The following is a 21,674-nucleotide window of genomic DNA, read 5'->3' on the forward strand; positions in this document are numbered from 1 at the left end:
TTCTGAGGTGTTTTGCCTGAATCTTGGTGGTTTGGGTTTTTTCTGGGCTGAATCTTGGTGTTTTAGAGGTCCCCCAGAACCCTGAAGTTGAGAGATGGGGGAGCCTTGGGTTCCTGGGACCCCCAGCAGCCTGGAGAGGGCAGGGACCCTGTAGAGGGGAGACCCCAAATACACACGGGACTCCCAGCAACCCGAACAGGAAGGACCTCCAGAATCCCAAAGTGGAGAGACTAGAGAGAAGAAGCTCCTGGCTGGGGTTATTTGGGCTGAATCTTGGTGTTTTGGAGGTTTTTATGGTCCCAGGATGCCCAGTGAGTTCTAGAGATGGACTTGGGCAGGAGGAACCCCCAAGCCAATGCGCTCAGCCCTTGTTTCCCCCCAGCACGATTTGTCCTTCCCAAAGCTTGGGCAGATGGAGGAGGAGGCTGCGAGGAAGATGTCGCGAGCCCCCCAGGCAGGTGAGGAGGAAGTCAGTGCCCCTTTGGCCCTGTCTTGTGGTGCCTGTGGGGACCAGATCTGGGGGGGATGTGCTTGGCCTTCCCTCTGGGCCCAAGGCAAATCCCCTGCCTGTCCTTCTTCCTTCCTGCCCCAGGCCCCGAGCTGAGGACGGAGAGCACGGAGGACAAATCCCCCCGGCAGAGCCTGGTGGGAGAGGCCGTTTTGAAGGGCTCCCCGGTGCAGGAAGGCAGCGGGGAGGAAAAGGCCCGGAGATGCCCCCAGAGGAGGGGCTGCAAAGCCAGCCCAGGGAGCTCTGAGGAGGAAAGACCCGTCCTGTGCCGGGAAGGCAGCCAGAGCTTGAGCCGGAGCTCCGAGCTGGTGGTCCCTGAGCAGCCTCCCAGCAGGGAGAAGCCCTTCAGGTGCTTGGAATGTGGGAAGAGCTTCAGAAAGAGCACCCACCTCCTCAGCCACCAGCACATCCACACTGGGGAACGGCCCTACACCTGTAGGGAATGTGGGAAGAGCTTCAGGAGACACTCCAACCTGATTCAACACCAGCACATCCACACTGGGGAACGGCCCTACACGTGTAGGGAATGTGGGAAGAGCTTTAGGGACAGCTCCGGTTTGATCCGACACCAGCACATCCACACTGGGGAACGGCCCTACATGTGTAGGGAATGTGGGAAGAGCTTCAGGACCAGCTCCAACCTCTGCAGCCACCAGATCAGCCACACTGGGGAACGACCCTACAAGTGCTTGGAATGTGGGAAGAGGTTTCAGCGCAGCTCAACTCTCCTCGTGCATGAGCGGACACACACAGGGGAGAGGCCCTTCCGCTGCACCGACTGCGGGAAGGGCTTCAACCGGAATGACAACCTCATCACCCACCGGCTCATCCACACCGGGGAGAGGCCCTACAAGTGTGCGGAGTGTGGGAAGAGCTTCAGTGACAGCTCCACACTCCGCAAGCACCAGCGCATCCACACTGGCAAACGGCCCTACAAGTGCTTGCGATGTGGGAAGAGGTTTCAGACCAGCTCCAATCTCCTCAGGCATGAGCGGACACACACAGGGGAGAGGCCCTTCCGCTGCACCGACTGCGGGAAGAGCTTCAACCTGAACTCCCACCTAGTCACCCACCGGCGCATCCACAGTGGGGAGAGGCCCTACAAGTGTGGGGAGTGTGGGAAGAGCTTCAGCCAAAGCTCCCACTTGACCAAACACCAACGGACCCACCAGTAAGAGAAGCCCTAGGAATGCCCCGACTGCGGGAAGAGCTTTGGCCGCTGCTCCCACCCCGAATGACCCCCCTGATGGGGAGGCAACCCCTGGAGTTCAGTGACTGTCAGTCCATCCCTTTCCACCAGAAAGGGCCAGTCCCCTTTGCCAGGGGCAGGTTGTGCCAACAGAACCCTTCTTGGGGGTTGTGTGGAGATTCCTGCCTTGGCTGGGGACCCCCAAGGTCAGTGCTGGAGGTTGAGAGCAGAGATCTCCCCACGAGCGTTGGTCTGGGGGAGTTTCATCCATGTCTAATTCATAATTCTTACTTTGGTGCCAGCTGGAGTAGAATTGCTTCAACAATTGCTTTAGTGTTAGCACTGTCCTATCTTATGCTGTACTACTGGTAGTTTTAGTGTTTCTATTGTGCAGTAAATAATTCTGATGAAGATCTTTTCTCTGATCATTTGTTACCCTAAATAATTCATTTCTATCAATAGATATGATTTGCCACCCTTAAAACCTGGGGGACAAAAGTGGTTCAGTCCCACCTCTGTAATTCCTCTAAACTGAACCTGTTGGCATAACCCGAGGCTGAGATTGGATCCAGCAGCCCCAGCACCCCACAGTCAGTTGGGAGCTCAGGGAGCCACCCCCTTTTTCCAACACCCCTCAGCCCAAAGAGCCCCATGGTACAGTCAGACTGTGTAGACCACCCCTCTTTTTCTACCCTTCTCCCTGTTCCTCCCACTTTTCCATGGTCCCTTGTTACAATTTGCTTAAATACTGCAGAAAGAACTTGAGATTCAAATATTCCCTTAAGCAAAACTAAAACTCACACAATTACACAATTTATCTGTTGATACCAAAAACTGATTTTTATTAATGTCTAAGAGATGCAAAGTAAAAGGAAAAATAAGGAAAGGTTGGAAACTGCTAAGATTATTTCTAGAAGCAGAGAAAAAATACCACTGAAAAGTACCTTTTCCAGCTGAGCTGGTGAGTGTGGCAGAAGAGAAGCAGTTTCTGCTTTTTTTTCTCTGTCTCTGCAGCTTTTGGATGTTGTCTCTGTAGGTGCAGGGGGTCTGACAGCTTTAGTTCTCTGCAATGCACCTGTCCAAGGCCGTGCAGGGTCTCAGCTCAGCCGAAGCTTTGGGCCCTCAGAAATATGGTCAGGGTAGAAGGATAAGGTAGAACTCCCACATGTGGCACGGTGGTCTCAGCTCTCTCCAGGCCGGCACAGTTCCAGTCTCCGGTGGCAGGCAGGCAGCACGCGGTGGCAGAGAAAAGGTGAGGGGAGGTGGGCAGAGATTCTCGGCTACAGTCACCAGTTCTTCTCCCTTTCCTCTCCCTCATTTTCCAGAATTTGTCCTCAATTTTTATAGTGTTCACAGGAGGTTGAACGTGGTTTCTTGGCACGTAGCCAGTTGCAATGTTGGAGGAGAGATGATGACCCTAAACAATAACAGGATCTTTTGGCAGGAAAATTGCTGTGGGAAGTCCTGGTGGGAACTTCTGTCAGAGAATGTTTGATAGGAAGTTTTTGACAGGCAGAAACAATTTTTGTCATTTCCATATTATCTGTGTGTTACATAAGGTTGCCATGGTAAGTGACGTAACAGGAAAAGCATTATGGTTACCATGGTAACTGACCGTAGCAATGGGATAGTATGATGGTTGCCATGGTGAATGGCGTACCAATAAGAATGCATAATGGTTGCCTTATTAACCAACCCTAGCAATGTAAATGCACAATGAGAATGCATAATGGTTGCCATGTCAAATGAGGTCACAATGGGAATGCACAATGGTTGCCATGGTAACGAAGGACACAATGGGACTGCACAATGGTTGCCATGGTAACCGCTTGTAACAATGGGAATGCATAATGGTTACCATGGTATAAGGGGGTACTTTTGATTTGATGATCAGTGGAGCAGAGAGGGGTGACAAAGTGATTATATTAGGGTGTGAAACCAGCCAGAATGGTACACAAGGGAACTTTATTGCCCAAGTTCACTGTAAGGCCTGTTGTGCCTTTAGCAAAGTTAACTGGAGGTCCCCCATTATCAGAGCTGAGTTCCTCCTTGGCTTGGCTCCACTCTGCAAGAGAGATACAAATCCCCTTGGAACACAATGGTAGAGGTCATCCATAGGGCTGAGGAAGGTGATGGAGAGGAAGATGATGTGGGCAGGGGTCGTTGGCCCCTTGCCCTACAGTGGGGCACGCCCAGACTGTTGCCATGAGGTGATGAACGGGCGCTGTTTGGCTGCCACTCAAGCACCACCTTCTGCTGCGTCCTGGCCCTACGTAGTGTAATGTAGAGCTGATGGAATGGGGTGTCAGCACTGCTGGGTGGAGCGATGCTCATCCTTCCATCCACACTGTGCTGCTCCGCGGGGACACCCGCCAAGCACGGGCACCGACCAGCACTGCAGAGCCTGGTAAGCCTGGCCTGTCTGTGCAGGTGAGCATAGTTTATTGATAGGAAGCAACCAGGAAAGAAAACATTTTGTATTCTTTTTTTTTGTATTCCTTTAATTCCCTTTTTACTAGCTAATGTTGTAATAAAAGCTGATTGTAGTATTGTATGAATGCTAACTGATAAAGTAGTGGGTTTGTCTTCTTTTTTAGCTTTTTAACCTCTTTGCTAGTAGTCTTTAACTGCAATAAGAGATTTTTTGTAATGTTTGAATGACTGTTGTGCTTGTCTTTGTTCTGGCCATGGATCGTAACGAAGAGATACAGGGGGTCCCCAGGAGGCAGTTTGGGATGACCCGGGAGATTTGATGGAGGGAAGTTGGGGGTCCCCAGGAGTCTTGGGGGGGACTTGGGGGGTTCCCAGGAGTCCCCGGGCCCCCCAAACTCACCCAGCACCACCATGGCCTCGTTGGGTCGGCACGTGAAGAACATGGTGGTGGGAAGAGACCCCAGATCCTGATCGATTCTAACCAATCCCGATCGATCCCAACCGATCCCAATCGATCGGGATCCGCCCCACCGCGAGCACCGCCCTGCTCCAAGCAGCCCCCAAGCTCGCCAATTCTGCCTGGTGACCGGTGATGTCATGGATTTCACAGTGTTCTATTGGATGAGTCTCACAGGGGTGGGAAGAAGGGGCGGGCATATTCTTCTTGAAAACCAGTGATGTCATTAAACCAGCGCTGTCCTATTGGCTGTGACACTCGAGGGAGCTCCAAAACCTATTGATGGCTTGTGGGGGAAGGAGAGCTGGGATGACCAGGCACAGGGGTGCAGGGGGTTCCAGTGCCCAGGAAAGGGGCAAAAAATATTCCCCTCTCTCTCCCAGTACCCCTCTAACCCATTCCAGTCTCCCCTCTCTCCCAGTGCCCCCAGTTCATCCTAGTACCCCCTCTCTCCCAGTGCCCCCCATGGACCCGTGCCGCCCCCGTGCTGATTCTGGGGGGGTTGTGTATCCCCCCCTCCCCCAATGTCACTCTGCCCCAGCCCAGCTACTCCCAGTGTTGCCAATAAAGCCTCCTAGTTCTCACAGTCCCGGTTTTTGGGGGGCACTGAGGGGGCTCGGAGGGATCAGCCAGAAACATTTTTTAACCAATGGGAGCGCGCGGAGCTGATGACTCATCAGTTGCCAGGCAGCTCCCAGCGCTCCCCACCTGACCCCTGTTCCACCCCCCCCGCGGGTCACGTGGCGTCGAACCCTCCCCGCGCGCTCCTCGCCCCATGGGCTGGGCGCGCGCAGCCAATGGGAGGACGCGGAGTGGGCGGGGCGAGGCGGGGATTGGTCGGAAGGCGGAGGGGGCGGGGCCAAGAGCCGGGGCCGGCCCCGGCCGAGGTGCCCTCGGTCAGTTGGGAGTTGGGAGCGGCCGCGGCCGGACGGGCACAGAGAGCGGCCCCGGGGAGAGACCCCGGGGAGGGACCCACGGGGAGCGACCCTGAGGGAGCGACCCCCAGGGAGCCACCGCCGCCAAGGGCCCCCCCGGTGAGCTCCCCACCGAGCGGGACCGGAGCGGGGCCGGCCGGGAGCCGCCTCTTTCTCAGGCGGCTGCTGGGAAGGAGCCTGCGCTGGCAGGAGCGAAGGGGCTCGGGCTGAGGCCGGGCAGGGCCAGGGCAGGGATCGGAAGAGTTGTTTGCACCCACAGGGCGCTCGGGCGCTGCAAGAGCTCGCCCAGGTGGAGTCGCCGTCCCTGGAGGTGTTTCAGCGGCGTCTGGAGCTGGCCATGAGTGACGCGGTTCAGTGGTTTGGGGGTTCCTGGGGCGGTGCTGGGTGGGCAGTTGGACCTCATGGAATCGTGGAATGTGCTGAGCTGGGAGGGACCCCTCAGAACCTTCGAGTCCAGCTCCTGATTTCTAAAAACTGATGGAATGGGGATCAAACTATCGGGCTCCAAAAGGTCTTCCATCCCTACTCTACAAAATGCAGGCCTGTGTTCCCCACGGAGGGCAGGCTGGCAGTTATCAATGGGGACAATAAAGAAAAGCTCAGAGCTTTTATTTATTCATGGTCACCACATAAAACTAGCCCTCTGTTCATGGCTGTGTAGAACTGTCATCAAGTCCAAACTTTCTGGTGTAAATATCAGTATATTTGGATGCAATATTTGCATGCTGTGCTTCTGTGGCACCAAGTGGATTTAAAAGGTTGTAACACTTTATGAGATCACCTTTACGCTTGTGGGTTATATTTTTTAAAAAAATAGTGAAAAGCCATTTATTACAGAAGACAACAATGAAAGACCTCATATTTAACAAAATATAAATTAGAACATCAATCAGTGGCAAATGTACAATTGTAAATAAAAATCATTACAACTCATTCAACTGTTTGCACACTCAAAGGGTATGTTTGAAAATTCTGCCTCAGAAATAAATAAAATAAAATTTCAGAGGCAGTTTGTTAAAAGTGTTTCAAAGTTTCCAATAAAATTCACCACTCTTGCAATGCAAAGTCTGAAAAATGAAACAAGAGTGCCATTGGAATTCTGGTTGCCAGCTCTGATCTCTACAGGAGTTATTCCAGAGTGTAACAAAAGCAGCAACAGAAATAACCTTTGGCATTAGAGCACCATCCTGCATTAATTGGTCCTGCCAACAGAGCTTTGCTTTTGAACCCCTCTGATAATGAAACCTTGCCAGAACTGTGAGATTATAATGTTGATTTTCTTAAGAAGTTGTGAGTCCTTAACCCAGCATCTCCAGGTGAGCCCCTGCAATAGGAGAGTCCTGTTCCTGCCGTCAGTGGAGAGGAGGAATCAGGTGAGCTGAGCAGGCTGCAAGGGCTTGGATTTCTGCAGGGCTGGGATGTTTTCATGGGTGGACTTCTTCAAATGTGTTTGAGGGAGAAACAGTATTTTCTGTTTTATCAGCTTTCCAGTTTCAGAATGTTGCAATTTATCCCTAAAATCCAATATGTAGTTTCAAAAGATAAAAGTCCTGATCCTGAATCTTTTGGCCTCACCAGCCAATTGCAACTCGCCCAGGGAAGTTCAGAAGTGGAACCATCCATGAAATGCCCCCTTCTGTCCCAGAGATCCCCCAGAGATTCAGCTCCAGTGCCAAACCCCAGGGAGTGTCAGCTGCCACAAAACTGATGTTTGAGTTAGGTGGGTTCCATCTCGTGTTCTTTGGGGTAGCTGGCACATCTGGAGCAAGGGGGGTGGGCAAAGGTGTGTGATTGCCAAGGTCCAACACGGGCAATGTCCCACCAGCAGCAGTTTCTCTACTGAAGGAAGGCAATGAGTTGCAGAACTAATTGGTGAAATTTTTTTTTTCCTTTTGCATCTCTTGTAAATAATAAGGTATATATTAGATAACATATCTTAAATTTCCAGTTAGCAAAAAGTGTAATGGATTGCTTTGATATGAGTGTTTTGATTATGTTTTTGCTTATAGAAGTCCCTAAGGAATTGGTAAGGATTTTTTCCCTCCTCTCCTCCCCCCCAGTTAGTCACCAGGGTTTTCAAGCCATTGCTGGGCTAAACTCACACTGTTTGTTGTGAGGATGACAGATTGTGCTTCTTCAGGCTTGTCTGCTGTGCAGACAGACCCTCCTGTTCCCCCTCTGTGCCCCACACACGTCCTGGGTGTATGGAGGGAAAAGCAGGGGCAGATTTTGTTCAGATTTGGGGTTTGGGTAAAGAGATTCTATATTGGAGCAGCATGAAAACCATTTCTGTCTCTTCTGTGAGTTCACCCCAACATGGGCAATGTGTGAGGGCTCCCAGCAGTGTCCAGCCAATGTCACCCTTTAAATCTGGAGCCTGAAGGACCCTCAGCTTTGCTCCCCTTCGTGCCTGGGTCACACTTTGTTGTGTGTATGGCAGGGCTGTGAAGTTTGTTCCTTCCAGAAAACAACCCCCCAAATCAATCTGTATTTTTGGGACAATTTTGGGGGGTGTGTATTGGATGAACTTCTGTCCTGATATTCCCTATTTATTAATACCCTGCTGGCAGCATCACCAGTCAAGTTTCAGGATCACCTGACAAATGTCTGTGCTGTGCTGGGAGTTTGAAATACAGAAGTGCCAGTGTTTTAAAATGGTACTTATTTAACTTGGGTTATATAAAATAGAGATATAGAATGGGAAAACACAGCCAAAGCTTCTGGTAATTCCTTGGAGCAGCAGCAAAGTACTGGTTGGATTGGGTTGGATTATTGCAGGAAGAAAAGTGACAGATGCCCACCTGAACAGGGCACAAGAGGCTGAGCAAGTTCCAGGTTGCCCCAGATCTCCCAAAGGAAAAAATCCATGCCAGGTATGAACCATTGTGGATTGTCAGTGTTCCATGGCTGGGTGGCAGTTGGACAGGTAATGAGCCTTTTTCAGTTATGCTATTCAAACCTTTTTTATATATTCTCCTTTAATTGTGTAACAAATTTGCAGTTCAGGATAATGTAAAATATGTGTTTCATCATCTGAACAGTCTCAATCAAACCCATGAAAGATCTAATAAGTATTTTTTTTTGCAACAACCACATCTCTATAAAGTCCTGTGGAAGGATCAGAGAGTCCACACAGGAATAAACCACAGGAAAGGTCTTCTGAGTAGAGGAAGGGAGAGAAAGGAAAGAGACGAGTTCAGAAGGGAAAATATAAAAGGGAAAAGTTTCCCAAGCTTTTGCAGAACCAAAAAATGACAAATGTCCTTGTGTGTGATTACAGCTTGTAGCTCCTGGAAATGAAGGATCTTATTTTATATTTGTAAATCTTTACTTGGCCCAACCAGATAAATATGGTTTATAATCCAGGTGATGAACTAATAACAGGAGAGTTGCAGGAGTCCTGAAGCTCAGTCAAGTTAAAGGTTTTGACAAAGAGTTTAAACAAATCTTTTTGTCCATTCCAAAGAGTTCCAGAGGAGTTGATTTATTCCCAGTTGGTAGACAGGAGTCAGCTTATGAAGCCTTTTTAATTTAAGCAGGGCCCCGATGTGATCGTTTGGTAATTGCTGGAGTAAAATTAATAATAAAAACAAAACATTGTGAAGAATCAAATCCAAGTCATTTATTCTGCCATGACTCAATTTGGCTGTTTTTCCTGTTACTAATCTCCCTTTGAAAGGTGATGTTTTAAGGATTATAACTCCAAAATATTTTAATTTCTTAAGCTTGAGTCTGTCCTTCTTTGACCTACAGGCAAACTTAGTTTGCCAGGAAGCAGGACAGAACTAAAAATGCCTGGGAGCAGCACGTGGATGTTTTGCAGTTCCTGGTGAAAACTTGCAAGTTGTATCATCCATGTCATGAACACTGTAGTTGGCTCCATGTCCTATTGCACTGATTTCACCTCTGTTTTAAGATGAGAGCAGTGAATTCTCGTTGCAGATTTTTGTTTCTTTTCATTTCTGGCAGACAGAGTTGCTTCTGTTCAGCACAGCCCTGCTCTTCTCAGGAGCCCACGAGACACGAGCATGGACTGTCCTCCTGGGCCCCTCCTGCCGTGCCTGTGTCCCAGTGCACGTGCTGTGGGCAGCAGCCAGGGAGCTGGAGACACGAGTGTGCAGCCAGAAGGACAGCCTGGCCAGGGGTGCTGCAGTGCCCAATCCAAGGCTCCCGGGGTGCTGTGGCGGTGCCGAGTGGGAAAACCCTCCAGGCCGTGCTGGACAAGATCCCCCGGCAGCAAAGGCAGCTGCTCCATCTCCAGGGCACTCTCTCAATCCGGGGTTGCAGGAGCAGGATAAGGAATATCCCTGCACCTTGTTCCCTGTGGCAAGAGGCTCCATCCCTGTAGGAGCCTCCGTGAGCCCTGCTGGCTGGAGGCCGGAGGAATCCCGGGGGACAGGTCTCCCTTGTCCCCTGGAGCCGTGGGGATCAGCAGACCCCGCTCATCCCTGAGGATGCTCATGGCCAGGAGGAGACTGAGAGCAACAAGCCTGTTCCAGTGAGGCATTCCCAGGATAGAGTGGCACAGCAGCAAGTGTTGGTGCCCAATCCATGGCTCCCAGGATGCTGCCATGTGGGAAGACCTTCCACGCAGTGCTGGACAAGATGCTGCAGTGGCAAAGAGAAGTGTTCCCATCTCCAGGCTCTCTCCTGATCCAGCTCTGGAGGAGCAGGATATAGAATATCTCCACACCTCCATTACTCCTGGCAAGAGCCTCCATCCTTCCCAGAGCCTCCATGGATAAGAGTCCCTGCTCCCGTGGAGCAGTGGGTATCTGCAGACCCCGCTAATCCAGTCCCAGTGGGAGCCCAGCCCATTCCATTCCTGGATTCCCAGGGGCAGGTGGCACAGCAGCAAATGTCCCAGAGCCACCAGTGCCAAATCCACAGCTCCCAGGATGCTTCCATATGGGAAAACCCTCCAGACGTTGCTGGACAAGATCCTCCAGTGTCCCAGGCAGCTGTTCCCATCTCCAGGGCGCTCCCTCGATCCGGCTGTGCAGGACCAGGCTAAGGAATATCTCTGCACCTCCGTTAGTTCTGGCAGGAGCTTCATCCTTCCCAGAGCCCACGTGAGAACTGCCTGAGTGCCCAGGGATGAGCCCCACGGACAGGTGTCCCGGGTGTTCCCAACTCCAGGGTGCTCTGTCGATCTGGTGTGGCAGGAGCAGGACAAGGAAAATCTCCGCACCTCTGTTGGTTCAGGCAGGAGCCTCCATCCCTCCCAGAGCCTCCCTGAGCCCTGCCAGGCTTCAGATGGATCAGCCCCCATGGATGGCACTCCCTGCTCCCCTGGAGCCGCGGGAATCAGCAGAGCCCGTTCATCCCTGAGGGTGCCCATGGCCAGGAACAGCCTGGGGGTAACGAGCCCATTCCAGGCTCTCAGCTGAGGCATTCCCAGGAGCAAGTGGCACAGCAGAAAACTTCCTGGGGGTGCCAGTGCCCAGTCCACGGCTCCCAGGATGCTGCCATGTGGGAAGACCCTACAAACAGTGGTGGACAAGATCCCCAAGCAACCAAGGCAGCTGTTCCCATCCCCAGGGGCTGTCTCAACCCAGGTGTGGAGGAGCAGGATGAGGAATATCTCCACCCCTCAGTTACTTCTGGGAAGAGCTTCCATCCCTCCCAGAGCCTCCTGAGACCTGCTGGACTCCAGATGGATGAGCCCCCCTGGACTTTTTGGTGGGAGAAATAGAACATTGCTCACAACATTCCACTCTGGCCAAATAAGGAACAACAGAATCTGGAAGGATTTGATCAGGGATGTACCTGAAGCAACCAGCTCTGGGGACCCAGGGAAGATCAAACCCAAACGTTCCAGCCTTTGTGGTGAAAAACACTGACACTGTGCCTGCTCAGAACTGAGGGCAACAAGGGGACACCTCAACTTTGGGGGGCACCAGACACAGAAAACCCCTCCAGAGACCCCCAAAGAAGACCCCAAATGACCAAATGGGTACTTGCAATAGGGGGTGAGTGTGTAAAGCAAAGTAATGGGCATGTGTTGAGTAAGGGGAAATATCCAGTGCCTGTGGAATCTGTGTGTGATCCAAAGCCCTGTGTGTGTCCCTGGGCAGGCTGGATGAGAGGAATTCTCCTCCAGACCCCAGCAGCTGCACTAAAGAATTTCTGCTTCTTCCCCACCAACCAGCTGGGCTGAAGGGCTTGGTTTCTGCTGCTTTTGGGCATCATTGCTGGCCCCCAGATGGGCCCCTGTGCCTGATCTCCCGTGGATCCCAGGGATCTCTGGATCTTCACACTGGCACCAGGACTTTCCTGGAAAAGAGCACAGATCCCTGGGCCGCTCTGGGATGTGGGGAAAGTCCCATTGGATAATAAGGCATTCCTTTGGGAATGCTGCCCGTGTAAGATGTGTGGATCTTCCAGTGCTTTGGGGGGGTTATTTGGTGTTCCCCAATTTGGTCTCTGGCTTTGTTTTATCCACTGATCACTGGTTTGTGTTTGTCTTTGTTTCTGCACTGTAACATCTGCACAAGTGGGTTCTGGGTCCAAAACTGACCCCAATTGTACCAGCAGTGAGTCAGCAGTGTGGGGAGTGTGAGAGAAACAATCCAAACCCTGCCAGTGGGGTGGGAATAGGGGATGGAAAGTGTGGAAATGTTCCAGGTGAATGTTGGCAGATGGATTGCACTGAACTGCCCAGAGAAGGGGGGTATAAATATCTCCTGGTCTCGGGGGTACCTTCTCTGGGTGGCCAGAGGTTTTTCCTTGTGGCACCAACCAGGCTAGGGAAGGGAGTGGAATCCTGTTGAATCCAGGAATCCCTGGATTTGGGGTACCTTTGGGAAGGTCACCAGACAGAGGTTCCCACTGGACTGCAGAAACAAAATGCTTCAGTCTTGTTTTGCTCTTCTGATGCAAGTTAAAACACTCTTGGCATGGGGGAAAATTTCCATCTCATTTTAGTACCAAATGTGACCCCAGAGTTGCCTACAAGTACATGGATAAAGTGAGCAAGAATATCTGCTGAATGTGTAAATGTGTGTGTAATCAAAAGCCCTGTCTGTCTGTCCCTGAAGTGGTGAGGCCTGAATTACAGGCCCTGGGCCCAAACTGACCTCTCCATGACCCTTCCAAGCTGATGTTCTGTTTATCCATGTACCACTCATCAGCTAAAACTATATCTGTGTTAAAAACTGTGTTAAAAACTGTGTTAAAACTATATCTGTGTTAAAAACTTTTTAGTGAACCATATTAGTATCTGCTCAGTAGTGAACACTCTTTGTACCTGTTCATTGGTGAAATCTGTGTGATTGTCAGCAAGGTCTGATCTTTGTGTGTGTAGATCCTGGTCAAGGCCCTGGAAGTGATACCTGGCCTTGTCTGGCAGCAGATGGGGCAGGTTGACCCCCTTGGCTTGTGAGAAATAGAACATTGCTCACAGCCTTTCACAGGGGGCAAATAAAGAACAATATTATCTTGGATAAGTCCTGGAGGATTGGATCAGGGATGTAACTGAAGCAACCAGGATGTCAGCTGAGCTCTGGGGACCCAGAGAGGATCAAACCCAAACGTTCCAGCCTTTGTGGTGAAAAACACTGACACTGTGCCTGCTCAGAACTGAGGTCAACAAGGGGACACCTCAACTTTGGGGGGCACCAGACACAGAAAAACCCACCAGAGACCCCCGAAGAAGACCCCAAATGACCAAATAAGGACTGGGGATAGAGGGTGTGAGTGTGTAAAGCAAAGTACAGTATTTGTGTGAAGGGAGAATATCTAATGAGTGTGGAAACTGTGTGTAATAAAAGCTCTCTCTGTCTGCCACTGAAGTGCTGAGGCTGAACAACAGGCCCTGAGCAAAGTTGGCCTCTAGAGCTCCAACCTGATGTTCTATTTATCCCTCATCAGCTAAAACTGTGTGTGTTTGTGAGTAAAAGATGTAGCGTGATAAGACTACACTGTGTGTCTGCTCATCAACAAAATGTCATTAGTAAGATGTATTAATATCTGCTCATTAGTGGATACTGTTTGTGTCTGTTCATTAACAGAATGTGTGTGATTGTGAGCAAGGTGTGACCTTTATCTCTCCGTGTTTGGGGGCTGGTGAAGGCCGTGGCAGTCGATGTCTGGCCTTGCTTGGCAGCAGATGGGACAGGTTGGCTCCCTGGGTTTGCCCCTTCAGGCCTGGCCAGGCTTTGGGTGGGACCCAGGAGGAGAAGGGAGCCAGATGTTTGTGCACACTGGGAGCTCTGGGAGCTCGTTCCTCCCAGGCCAGCAAAGCTGGGCCCCTCCCAGCAGAGCCAGACAACACAGTTCCATGGGGCCCTGCAGTGTCACAATGGGCCCTGATTCCATGGACAACATTCCTAATTTACTGTCCAGACCAGAGGGAAATCACAGGAAGGGCCATGGTTTGTCAGGACTTGCTTTATTTGAGTGAGCCCCGTGGGGCTTTTGGTGCTGAGTCCTTGTGGTTCAGAGAAATCCTCCACAATGTGTCAGGCACGCTGTTATCAGGGCTGGGGAGGTGCAGGGGGTTTGTCCCCCCGTGCATTCCACCCAGAAAAGAAACACAACAGCTTTTTATACCTTTGGAGGAGTGAGTTTAAAATTATCTATCACAAACACTCTTTATAAAGTCTGCCTTATCTAAATAGACATTTGGTTGCCTAACTCCTATTCCTGCTACTATAGAGTGGTTACATAAAGTTTTATCATTTCAAACAGCTCAGGTTTCCCCCACCCCTCTTCTGTCTCCCTTGCCATGCTCCATGCTGGAAGTCTTTCCTGCTTTCCCTGACAGTCCCTTTTGTTTACATCAGCTTTATCTCAATTGCCCTCAGTTTGGGCAGCAACCTTCTTTCAAGCAGTTACAATCTTGCAAAGTCACACTTAACAGAGCGAAATTTTACTAACGTGTCTAATTTTTGTGATATTTTATCGTGTCTTTGTTTCACACCCAATGCCTCCAAGACCCTTTTTAACTCCCACAAATGCACCCAAAGCCCTCCAGATACCCATCCAACCACCCTCAGATCTCCCCCAGCCCCCTCTCAAATCCATTCTAACCCCCTCAAAGAGGGATCACCCAGCACCCTGGGACAGGAACACAGTGGGTTGTACTGGGGGTACTGGGCTGTACTGGGAGGGCACTGGGGTGGGCTCAGGTGTCCCACAACAATGTGGCCCAGCTCCAGGAGAGATCTGGGAGCAGTGAGGAGGTCCTGGTCTGTACTGGTCCGTACTGGTGTGTCCTGGGCTGTACCCCCAATCCCCAAAGCCCCTCCCCGGCTCCTCCAGGACCCTCCTGGACCCCAAAGCCCCCCAGGTCCCTGACTTGGTCCTGCTGCCCCTTGAGCATCTCCAGCTCCTGCAGAACCAGCATTTCATGAGCAAATTTGCAGCTGACACCAGGTTGGAGGGGTGCAGGATGTGCTGGAGTGGGTGAGTGTTTAGACCCAAGCCCTTCCCTTCAGGAGGTGCAGCCCCAGCAAATGAGCAGGAAGTTCACCCCAAATCAAGGTTTCACTTGCTTTCTCCTCCCCTGGTAAGCAGCATCTCACCTTTGCTGTTCTTTGGGGGGTTGTGTGTGGGGGTTACAGCTGCTTCTGAGGTGGCTGCAGTTCTTCCCTCTTTGCTGAGGCTTTCTGTGTGTCCTTTGAGCTGAATGCCAATGGGTTTCACAGCCCCAGGGAGACCTCTGAGAAGGGCAATCATTCTTTCAGGGTCTGCAGGCAGCATCACAGGGGATTCAGGGCTTGGTGCTCATTCCCTATCACCCATCATTTGTAAACAAGTAGCTTGTTGGACACTTTCCACAATCTGATGAACATTTCCCACTGTAGCCAGGGGATCTCTCCTTTCCAGGGTGTTGATTCCCCCTTCCCAATAGGCTGCTCCTGTGGTCAGGAAAACTCCGGCTCCCCAGAACCCTTCAGCCTCTCTGTTGATAACAATATCTGGTCAGGCCCAGTAAGAGAGACTCTCCAAACATACTCAGTCTCAGAATCCTTGAGGGGTTCTGCTCTATTCCTTTTTAACTTAGCTAATTCAGTCGCTGACTGAGGAACTTCTTTTGCAGTTTTTTGAGGGGCATTGTCATTTGAGAATCTGTGTATTCTGTTTTAATGAGGGGATGGAGCGAGACCGACAGCTTTTCCCCTTGGTCCCGCAAAGGTTTGAAGTCAGAGAGGGGGATGTTTCTTTAGATGACTCCAGCTGTGACTCCTCTCTCCTTTCTCTCATCAGTCTCGCCTACAGCTGCTCTCGGAGCGGCGCTTTCGTTCCTCCTCTGTCCCCGGAGGACACTGCAGCAGCCGCTCGTTCCTCCCGCGGATCTGCCCAGATCGCCCCGCGCAGTCCCGAGTTCCGCGCTGGTTCTTTCGCTGCCACAACTACAACTCCCGTGGTTCCCCGCCCGGGGCTGGAAGGGCGGTGCCCGCTCTCTGATTGGCTACGGCGGGGGCTTTAAAGGCGGCGCGCGCTCTCAGCGCCATGTTGTGCAGCAGCGATCCAGGTGAGGGAGATGGCGGCTGCGGGGAGAGCGGGGCTGTTGGAACTGGGGAACTGTGGAAAGCCTGGAGGGCTCGGGAGGGTTTAGTGGGGGAGTTCGAGGGTTCCCGAAGGGCGGAGCGCGGCGATTGAAACCGTCTCGGGGGTGGGGAGAACGGGGAGCCTCTCCCGGCGATATGGCTTAAATGCGCAGGCGCGCCGGCCATGAGGGAACTGCAGCCCCCATGAGGCTTTGCGCAGCACCGCCATTCCTGCTGCAGCCACAGCGCCCCCTGCCGGCCCGGCGGACCGAGCGCAGGAAAGGGGGTGCTGGTGCCCCCCCCCCTTCGAGCCCCAGAGACCCCCAAAACTCATCACACAGAGACACCAATGGGAGGGGGGGTCAGAGGGTCTCCTAAAGTCCAGTAATGGGGTTCAGAGGGTCCCCCAGCGCCGAGGGCAGGGGTCTTATGCGTGCCCCCTGAAATATGGGGGGTCGATGTACCATATTCAGGTAATGGGGGGCCAGCGCCCCCAGTGTAGCCCAGTGACCTCCCACTGCCCCCCAGTATGGCCGGATGATCCTCCAGTGAGCAACCAGAAACTACCAGTATGGCCCAGTAACCTCCCAGTGTCCCCCCGTGTGTCCTGGTAATCCCCCAGTAATTCCCCAGTCCCTCCCAGTGCCCCCTGGTTCCCCCCAGTGTGTCCCAGTATACCCCAGTAATCACCCAGTGCCCTTCAAAGCCCCCCAAGTGTCCCCAATGTGTCCCCAGATGCCCTTGACCTTTCTGTCAGCAGAGGGGGAGGGAGGATGGCGGGAGCGTTTTTGGGGTCAGAGGGTCAAGGGGGTGGCTTCTGCAGGGAGATGGAGGGTTGGGAACATCAGGGGTGGCTTTGGGGACAGTGGAATCGGGGGTGTTAAGGGGGAAATTGGGGCCATGCAGAGGCCCTGGGGACATTGGAGACACCAGAGAGGGTCTCAGGGTGTCAAGGGAGAACTGGGGACACCAAGAGGGTCTTGGGGACACCAGAGGGGGTCTCAGGACTCACCTGCTTCCCCAAATGTCCCCTAACCACCCTTTTTTCTTTAATCCTCTCTCCCCACAGATCCTTTTGACCCCTCCAATGCCCCCAAGACCTCTTTTAGCTCCCCCAAATGCACCCAAAGCTCCCCAAAACCCCCCAAATCTGCATTCAACCCCCCTAAAGAGGGATCACCTGGCACCCTGGTACAGGAGCACAGTGGGCTGTACTGGGGGCACTGGGCTGTATGGAGGGCACTGGGGGAGCTCAGGTGTCCCATGACAGCGTGGCCCAGCCCCAGGAGAGATTACGGGGTAGTGAGAAGGTCCTGGTCTGTGATTCTTGGCCTGCACTGAGCGCTGGGGAGGCCACCCTGGAGTGCTGTGTCCAGCTCTGGGCCCCTCAGGTCAGGAAGGGCATGGAGGGGCTAGGGCAGGTGCAGAGAAGAGCAGGGAGGCTGGGGAAGGGACTGGAGCACAAGTGCTGTGAGGAGAGGCTGAGGGAGCTGGGGTTGTTGAGCCTGGAGAAGAGGAGGCTCAGGGGAGACCTCAGCACTGTCCCCTCCCTCCAGGACACCCAACCAGAAATCCTCGGTGGGACCTTTTGTGTCTATTGCTGGTTGCTGCTTCATCCTGGGGACCTGAGGGCCCCTCTGCAGTCCCATCCCTGGGGCACAATCTGCTCTCCAGAGCTCGACTGACTCCCTGCAGACTTTGCAGGGCAATCTGTGCTCGCAGCTGCATCCTGAGCCCAAGGTAAGGATTTTTTTTTTCTGAATCTTAACTTTTTGCAGTTGTGGAGGGGGGTTCGTCTTGCTATTTCTGGTGTTTTTTTTCCTGAATCTCAGTGGTTTGGGTTTTTCTGGGCTGAATTTTGTTATTTTGGAGGTTTTTACGGTCCCAGGATGCCTGGTGAGTTCTAGAGATGGACTTGGGCAGGAGGAACACTCAAGCCAATGCACTCAGCCCTTGTTTCCCATCCAGCAGGATTTGTCCTTCCCAAAGCTTGGGCGGATGGAGGAGGAGGCTGCAAGAAAGACGAAGTTGCTGCAGGCCCCCCAGGCAGGTGAGGAGGAAGTCAGTGGCCCTTTGGCCCTGTCTTGTGGTGTATCTGTTGAGCAGCCTCCCAGCAGGGAGAAGCCTTTCAGGTGCTTGGAATGTGGGAAGAGCTTCAGCTGCAGCTCCAGCGTGATCCGACACCAACAGATCCACACTGGGGCACGGCCCTACTCATGTAGGGAATGTGGGAAGAGGTTTCAGACATGCACAAATCTCCTCCAGCACGAGCAGACACACACAGGGGAACGGCCCTTCCGCTGCACTGACTGTGGGAAGAGCTTCACCCGGAATGGCAACCTCATCAGGCACCAGCTCATCCACACTGGGGAACGGCCCTACAAGTGCTTGGAATGTGGGAAGAGGTTTCAGCGCAGCTCAATTCTCCTCAGGCATGAGCGGACACACACAGGAGAGAGGCACTTCCGCTGCACCAACTGTGGGAAGGGCTTCAACCAGAACTCCACCCTCATCAGGCACCGGCGCATCCACACCGGGGAGAGGCCCTACAAGTGTGGGGAGTGTGGGAAGAGCTTCACCCAGAGCTCCCACTTGACCAGACACCAACGGACCCACCAGTAAGGGAAGGCCCTACGAGTGCCCCGACTGCAGGAAGAGCTTCGGCCGCTGCTCCCACCCGGAATGACCCCCCTGATGGTGAGGCAACCCCTGGAGTCCAGTGACTGTCAGTCCATCCCTTTCTACCAGAAAGGACCAGTCCCCTTTGCCAGGGGCAGGTTGTGCCAACAGAACCCTTCTTGGGGGGTGTGTGGAGATTCCTGCCTTGGCTGGGACCCTCCAAGGTCAGTGCTGGGGGTTGAGAGCAGAGATCTCCACACGAGTGTTGGTCTGGGGGAGTTCCATCCCTCTCTAATAAGTAATTCTTGCTTTGGTGCCAGCTGGAGTAGAATTGCTCCAACAATTGCTTTAGTGTAGAGCACTGTCCTATCTTATGCTGTACTACTGGTAGTTTTGGTGTTTCTATTGTGCAGTAAATAATTCTGATGAAGATCTTTTGTCTGATCATTTGTAACCCTAAATAATTCGTTTCTGTCAGTAAATGTGATTTGCCATCCTTAAGACCTGGGGGACAAAAGTGGTTCAGTCCCACCTCTGTAATTCCTCTAAACTGAAAGTGTTGGCATAACCCGAGGCTGAGATTGGATCCAGCAGCCCCAGCACCCCACAGTCAGTTGGGAGCTCAGGGAGCCACCCCCCTTTTCCCAACACCCCTCAGCCCAAAGACCCCCATGGGACAGTCAGACTGTGCCAGACCACCCCCCTTTTTCTACCCTTCTCCCTGTTCCTCCCACTTTTCCATGGTCTCCTGTTACAATCTGCTTAAATATTGCAGAAAGAACTTGAGATTCAAATATTCCCTTAAGCAAAACTAAAACTCACACAATTATACAATTTATCTGTTGATACCAAAAACTGATTTTTTTTAATTGCTAAGAGATGCAAAGAAAAAGGAAAAATAAGAAAAGGTTGGAAACTGCTAAGATTATTTCTAGAAGCAAAGATACCACTGAAAACTTCTTTTTCCCACTGAGCTGGTCTGTGTGTGGGGGGAGAAGCAGTTTCTGTCTTTTTTTATTCTGTCTCTGCAGCTTTTGGATGTTGTCTCTGTAGCTGCAGGGGGTCTGACAGCTTTAGTTCTCTGCAATGCACCATGTGTGGTTTCACTGCTCACGCCCCTGTCCCAGGCTGTGCAGGGTCTCAGCTCAGCCGAAGCTTTGGGCCCTCAGAAATATGGTCAGGGTAGAAGGATAAGGTAGAACTCCCACATGTGGCACGGTGGTCTCAGCTCTCTCCAGGCCGGCACAGTTCCAGTCTCCGGTGGCAGGCAGGCAGCACACGGTGGCGGAGAAAAGGTGAGGGGAGGTGGGCAGAGATTCTCAGCTACAGTCACCAGTTCTTCTCCCTTTCCTCTCCCTGATTTTCCAAAATTTGTCCTCAACTTTTATAGTATTCAAAGGAGGTTGAATGTGGTTTCTTGACACGTAGCCAGTTCAGATGTTGGAGGAGATATGATAATCATAAACAATAACAGGATCTTTTAGCAGGAAAAGTGCTGTGGGAAGTCCTGGTGAGAACTTCTGGCAGAGAGCTGACAGAGAATGTTTGATAGGAAGGTTTTGACAGGCAGAAACCATTTTTGGAATTTCTATATTATCTGTGTGTTACAGATGGTTGCCATGGTGAACGACGTATCAATAAGAATGCATAATGGTTGCCTTATTAACCGAACCTATCAATGCAAATGCACAATGGTTGCCATGGTAATGCACATATCAATGAGTATGCATAGTGGTTGCCAAGGTAAGCGATGTCACAATGAGAATGGACAATGGTTGCAATGGTAACCAACTTCACAATTAGAATGCTTAATGGTTGCCATGGTAATCAGTGTAACAATGAGAATGCACAATGGTTGCCATGGTGTAAGGGGGTACTTTTGATTTAGATGATCAGCGGAGCACATAGGGGTGAGAAAGTGATTATATTCGCATGTGAAACCAGCCAGAATATTGTACAATGTAACTTTATTGCACAAGTTCACTGTAAGGTGTATTAAATACGAGGACGACCAAAATAATAAAACTGGGCATCTTATGATGATGGCCTAAATTCAGCTTTTATTCTTTCATCCAGAATATTACATCTTGTCTTCACACACCTGCACTCACAATCTCCTGTAGAATCTTACATACTAAACGTATTCTTAGCTCTGTTATCTATAATTTACCACTAGCCTTCACATATGATTGGATGTTCACCTCTGATTTACATTCTTTTCCATGCTGCTAGGCACCACGGCCTTGCTGCATCCTCCAACAGTAAGGCTCATTGTGCCTTTAGCAAAGTTAACTGGATGTCCCCCATTATCAGAGCTGAGTTCCTCCTTGGCTTGGCTCCACTCTGCAAGAGAGATACAAATCCCCTTGAAACACAATGGTACAGGTCGTCCATAGGGCTGAGGAAGGTGATGGAGAGGAAGATGATGTGGGCAGGGGTCGTTGGCCCCTTGCCCTACAGTGGGGCACGCCCAGACTGTTGCCATGAGGTGATGAACGGGCGCTGTTTGGCTGCCACTCAAGCACCACCTTCTGCTGCGTCCTGGCCCTACGTAGTGTAATGTAGAGCTGATGGAATGGGGTGTCAGCACTGCTGGGTGGAGCGATGCTCATCCTTCCATCCACACTGTGCTGCTCCGCGGGGACACCCACCAAGCACGGGCACCGACCAGCCCTGCAGAGCCTGGTAGGCCTGGCCTGTCTGTGCAGGTGAGCACAGTTTATTGATAGGAAGCAACCAAGGAAAGCAAACATTTTATATCCTTTTTTTTTTGTATCCCTTTAATTCTCTTTTTACTAGCTAATGCTGGAATAGAGGTTGTTCGTAGTATTGTATGAATGCCAACTGATAAAGTAGTGTTTTTGTATTCTATTTTAACTTTTGATTCTCTTTGCTAGGAGTTTTTTTATTCTCACTGCAATAAAAGATTTTTTGTAGTGTTTGAATGACTGCTGTACTTGTCTTTGTTCCAGGCGTGGATTCAAACGAACTAACACAGAAGGGACTGGGAAGAGGTTTCAGAGGGTTCTGGGTGGGG

The 21,674-nt window shown here is 51.6% G+C and overlaps 2 protein-coding genes across 4 annotated transcripts; both read left to right on the forward strand.

Moving 5' to 3' along the window:
* The first annotated feature begins 271 nt into the window (after nt 1-271).
* Nucleotides 272-21,501, forward strand: LOC126652301 (zinc finger protein OZF-like). 2 transcript variants are annotated; one of them, XR_007631947.1, is made up of 4 exons: nt 272-458; nt 593-2,733; nt 19,691-20,627; nt 20,904-21,501. XR_007631947.1 is itself a non-coding variant. In XM_050339003.1 (3 exons), exons 1-3 carry the CDS (start codon nt 356-358, stop codon nt 18,638-18,640), a joined length of 1,194 nt encoding a protein of 397 aa, XP_050194960.1. In that variant the 5' UTR covers nt 272-355; the 3' UTR covers nt 18,641-19,124. The 2 variants fall into 2 exon arrangements, 1 of the variants encoding a protein (XP_050194960.1); XM_050339003.1 differs by lacking the exons at nt 19,691-20,627; nt 20,904-21,501 and adding an exon at nt 18,515-19,124 and having other exon boundaries at nt 593-1,557.
* On the forward strand, nt 6,526-11,271 carry LOC126652302 (uncharacterized). Of its 2 annotated transcripts, XM_050339004.1 has the most exons (4): nt 6,526-6,895; nt 7,101-7,242; nt 8,301-8,395; nt 9,492-11,271. In XM_050339004.1, exons 1-4 carry the CDS (start codon nt 6,761-6,763, stop codon nt 9,972-9,974), a joined length of 855 nt encoding a protein of 284 aa, XP_050194961.1. In that variant the 5' UTR covers nt 6,526-6,760; the 3' UTR covers nt 9,975-11,271. The 2 variants fall into 2 exon arrangements, 1 of the variants encoding a protein (XP_050194961.1); XR_007631948.1 differs by lacking the exon at nt 7,101-7,242 and having other exon boundaries at nt 6,528-6,895.
* Nucleotides 21,502-21,674: the final 173 nt, after the last annotated feature.

This window comes from Myiozetetes cayanensis, unplaced genomic scaffold (assembly GCF_022539395.1).
Source record: "Myiozetetes cayanensis isolate MyiCay16 unplaced genomic scaffold, myiCay2020 scf757, whole genome shotgun sequence".
Classification (NCBI taxonomy): domain Eukaryota; kingdom Metazoa; phylum Chordata; class Aves; order Passeriformes; family Tyrannidae; genus Myiozetetes; species Myiozetetes cayanensis.

Coding starts and splice junctions, on each gene's coding strand:
- LOC126652301 (XM_050339003.1), top strand. CDS start 356: ATGCGCTCAGCCCTTGTTTCCCCCCAGCACGATTTGTCCTTCCCAAAG. Junction 459..592: donor GTCGCGAGCCCCCCAGGCAG/GTGAGGAGGAAG, acceptor TTCCTGCCCCAG/GCCCCGAGCTGAGGACGGAG. Junction 1,558..18,514: donor ACTGCGGGAAGAGCTTCAAC/CTGAACTCCCAC, acceptor AAGGGCTTCAAC/CAGAACTCCACCCTCATCAG.
- LOC126652302 (XM_050339004.1), top strand. CDS start 6,761: ATGAAACCTTGCCAGAACTGTGAGATTATAATGTTGATTTTCTTAAGA. Junction 6,896..7,100: donor CAGTGGAGAGGAGGAATCAG/GTGAGCTGAGCA, acceptor TGGCCTCACCAG/CCAATTGCAACTCGCCCAGG. Junction 7,243..8,300: donor AAAACTGATGTTTGAGTTAG/GTGGGTTCCATC, acceptor GGATTATTGCAG/GAAGAAAAGTGACAGATGCC.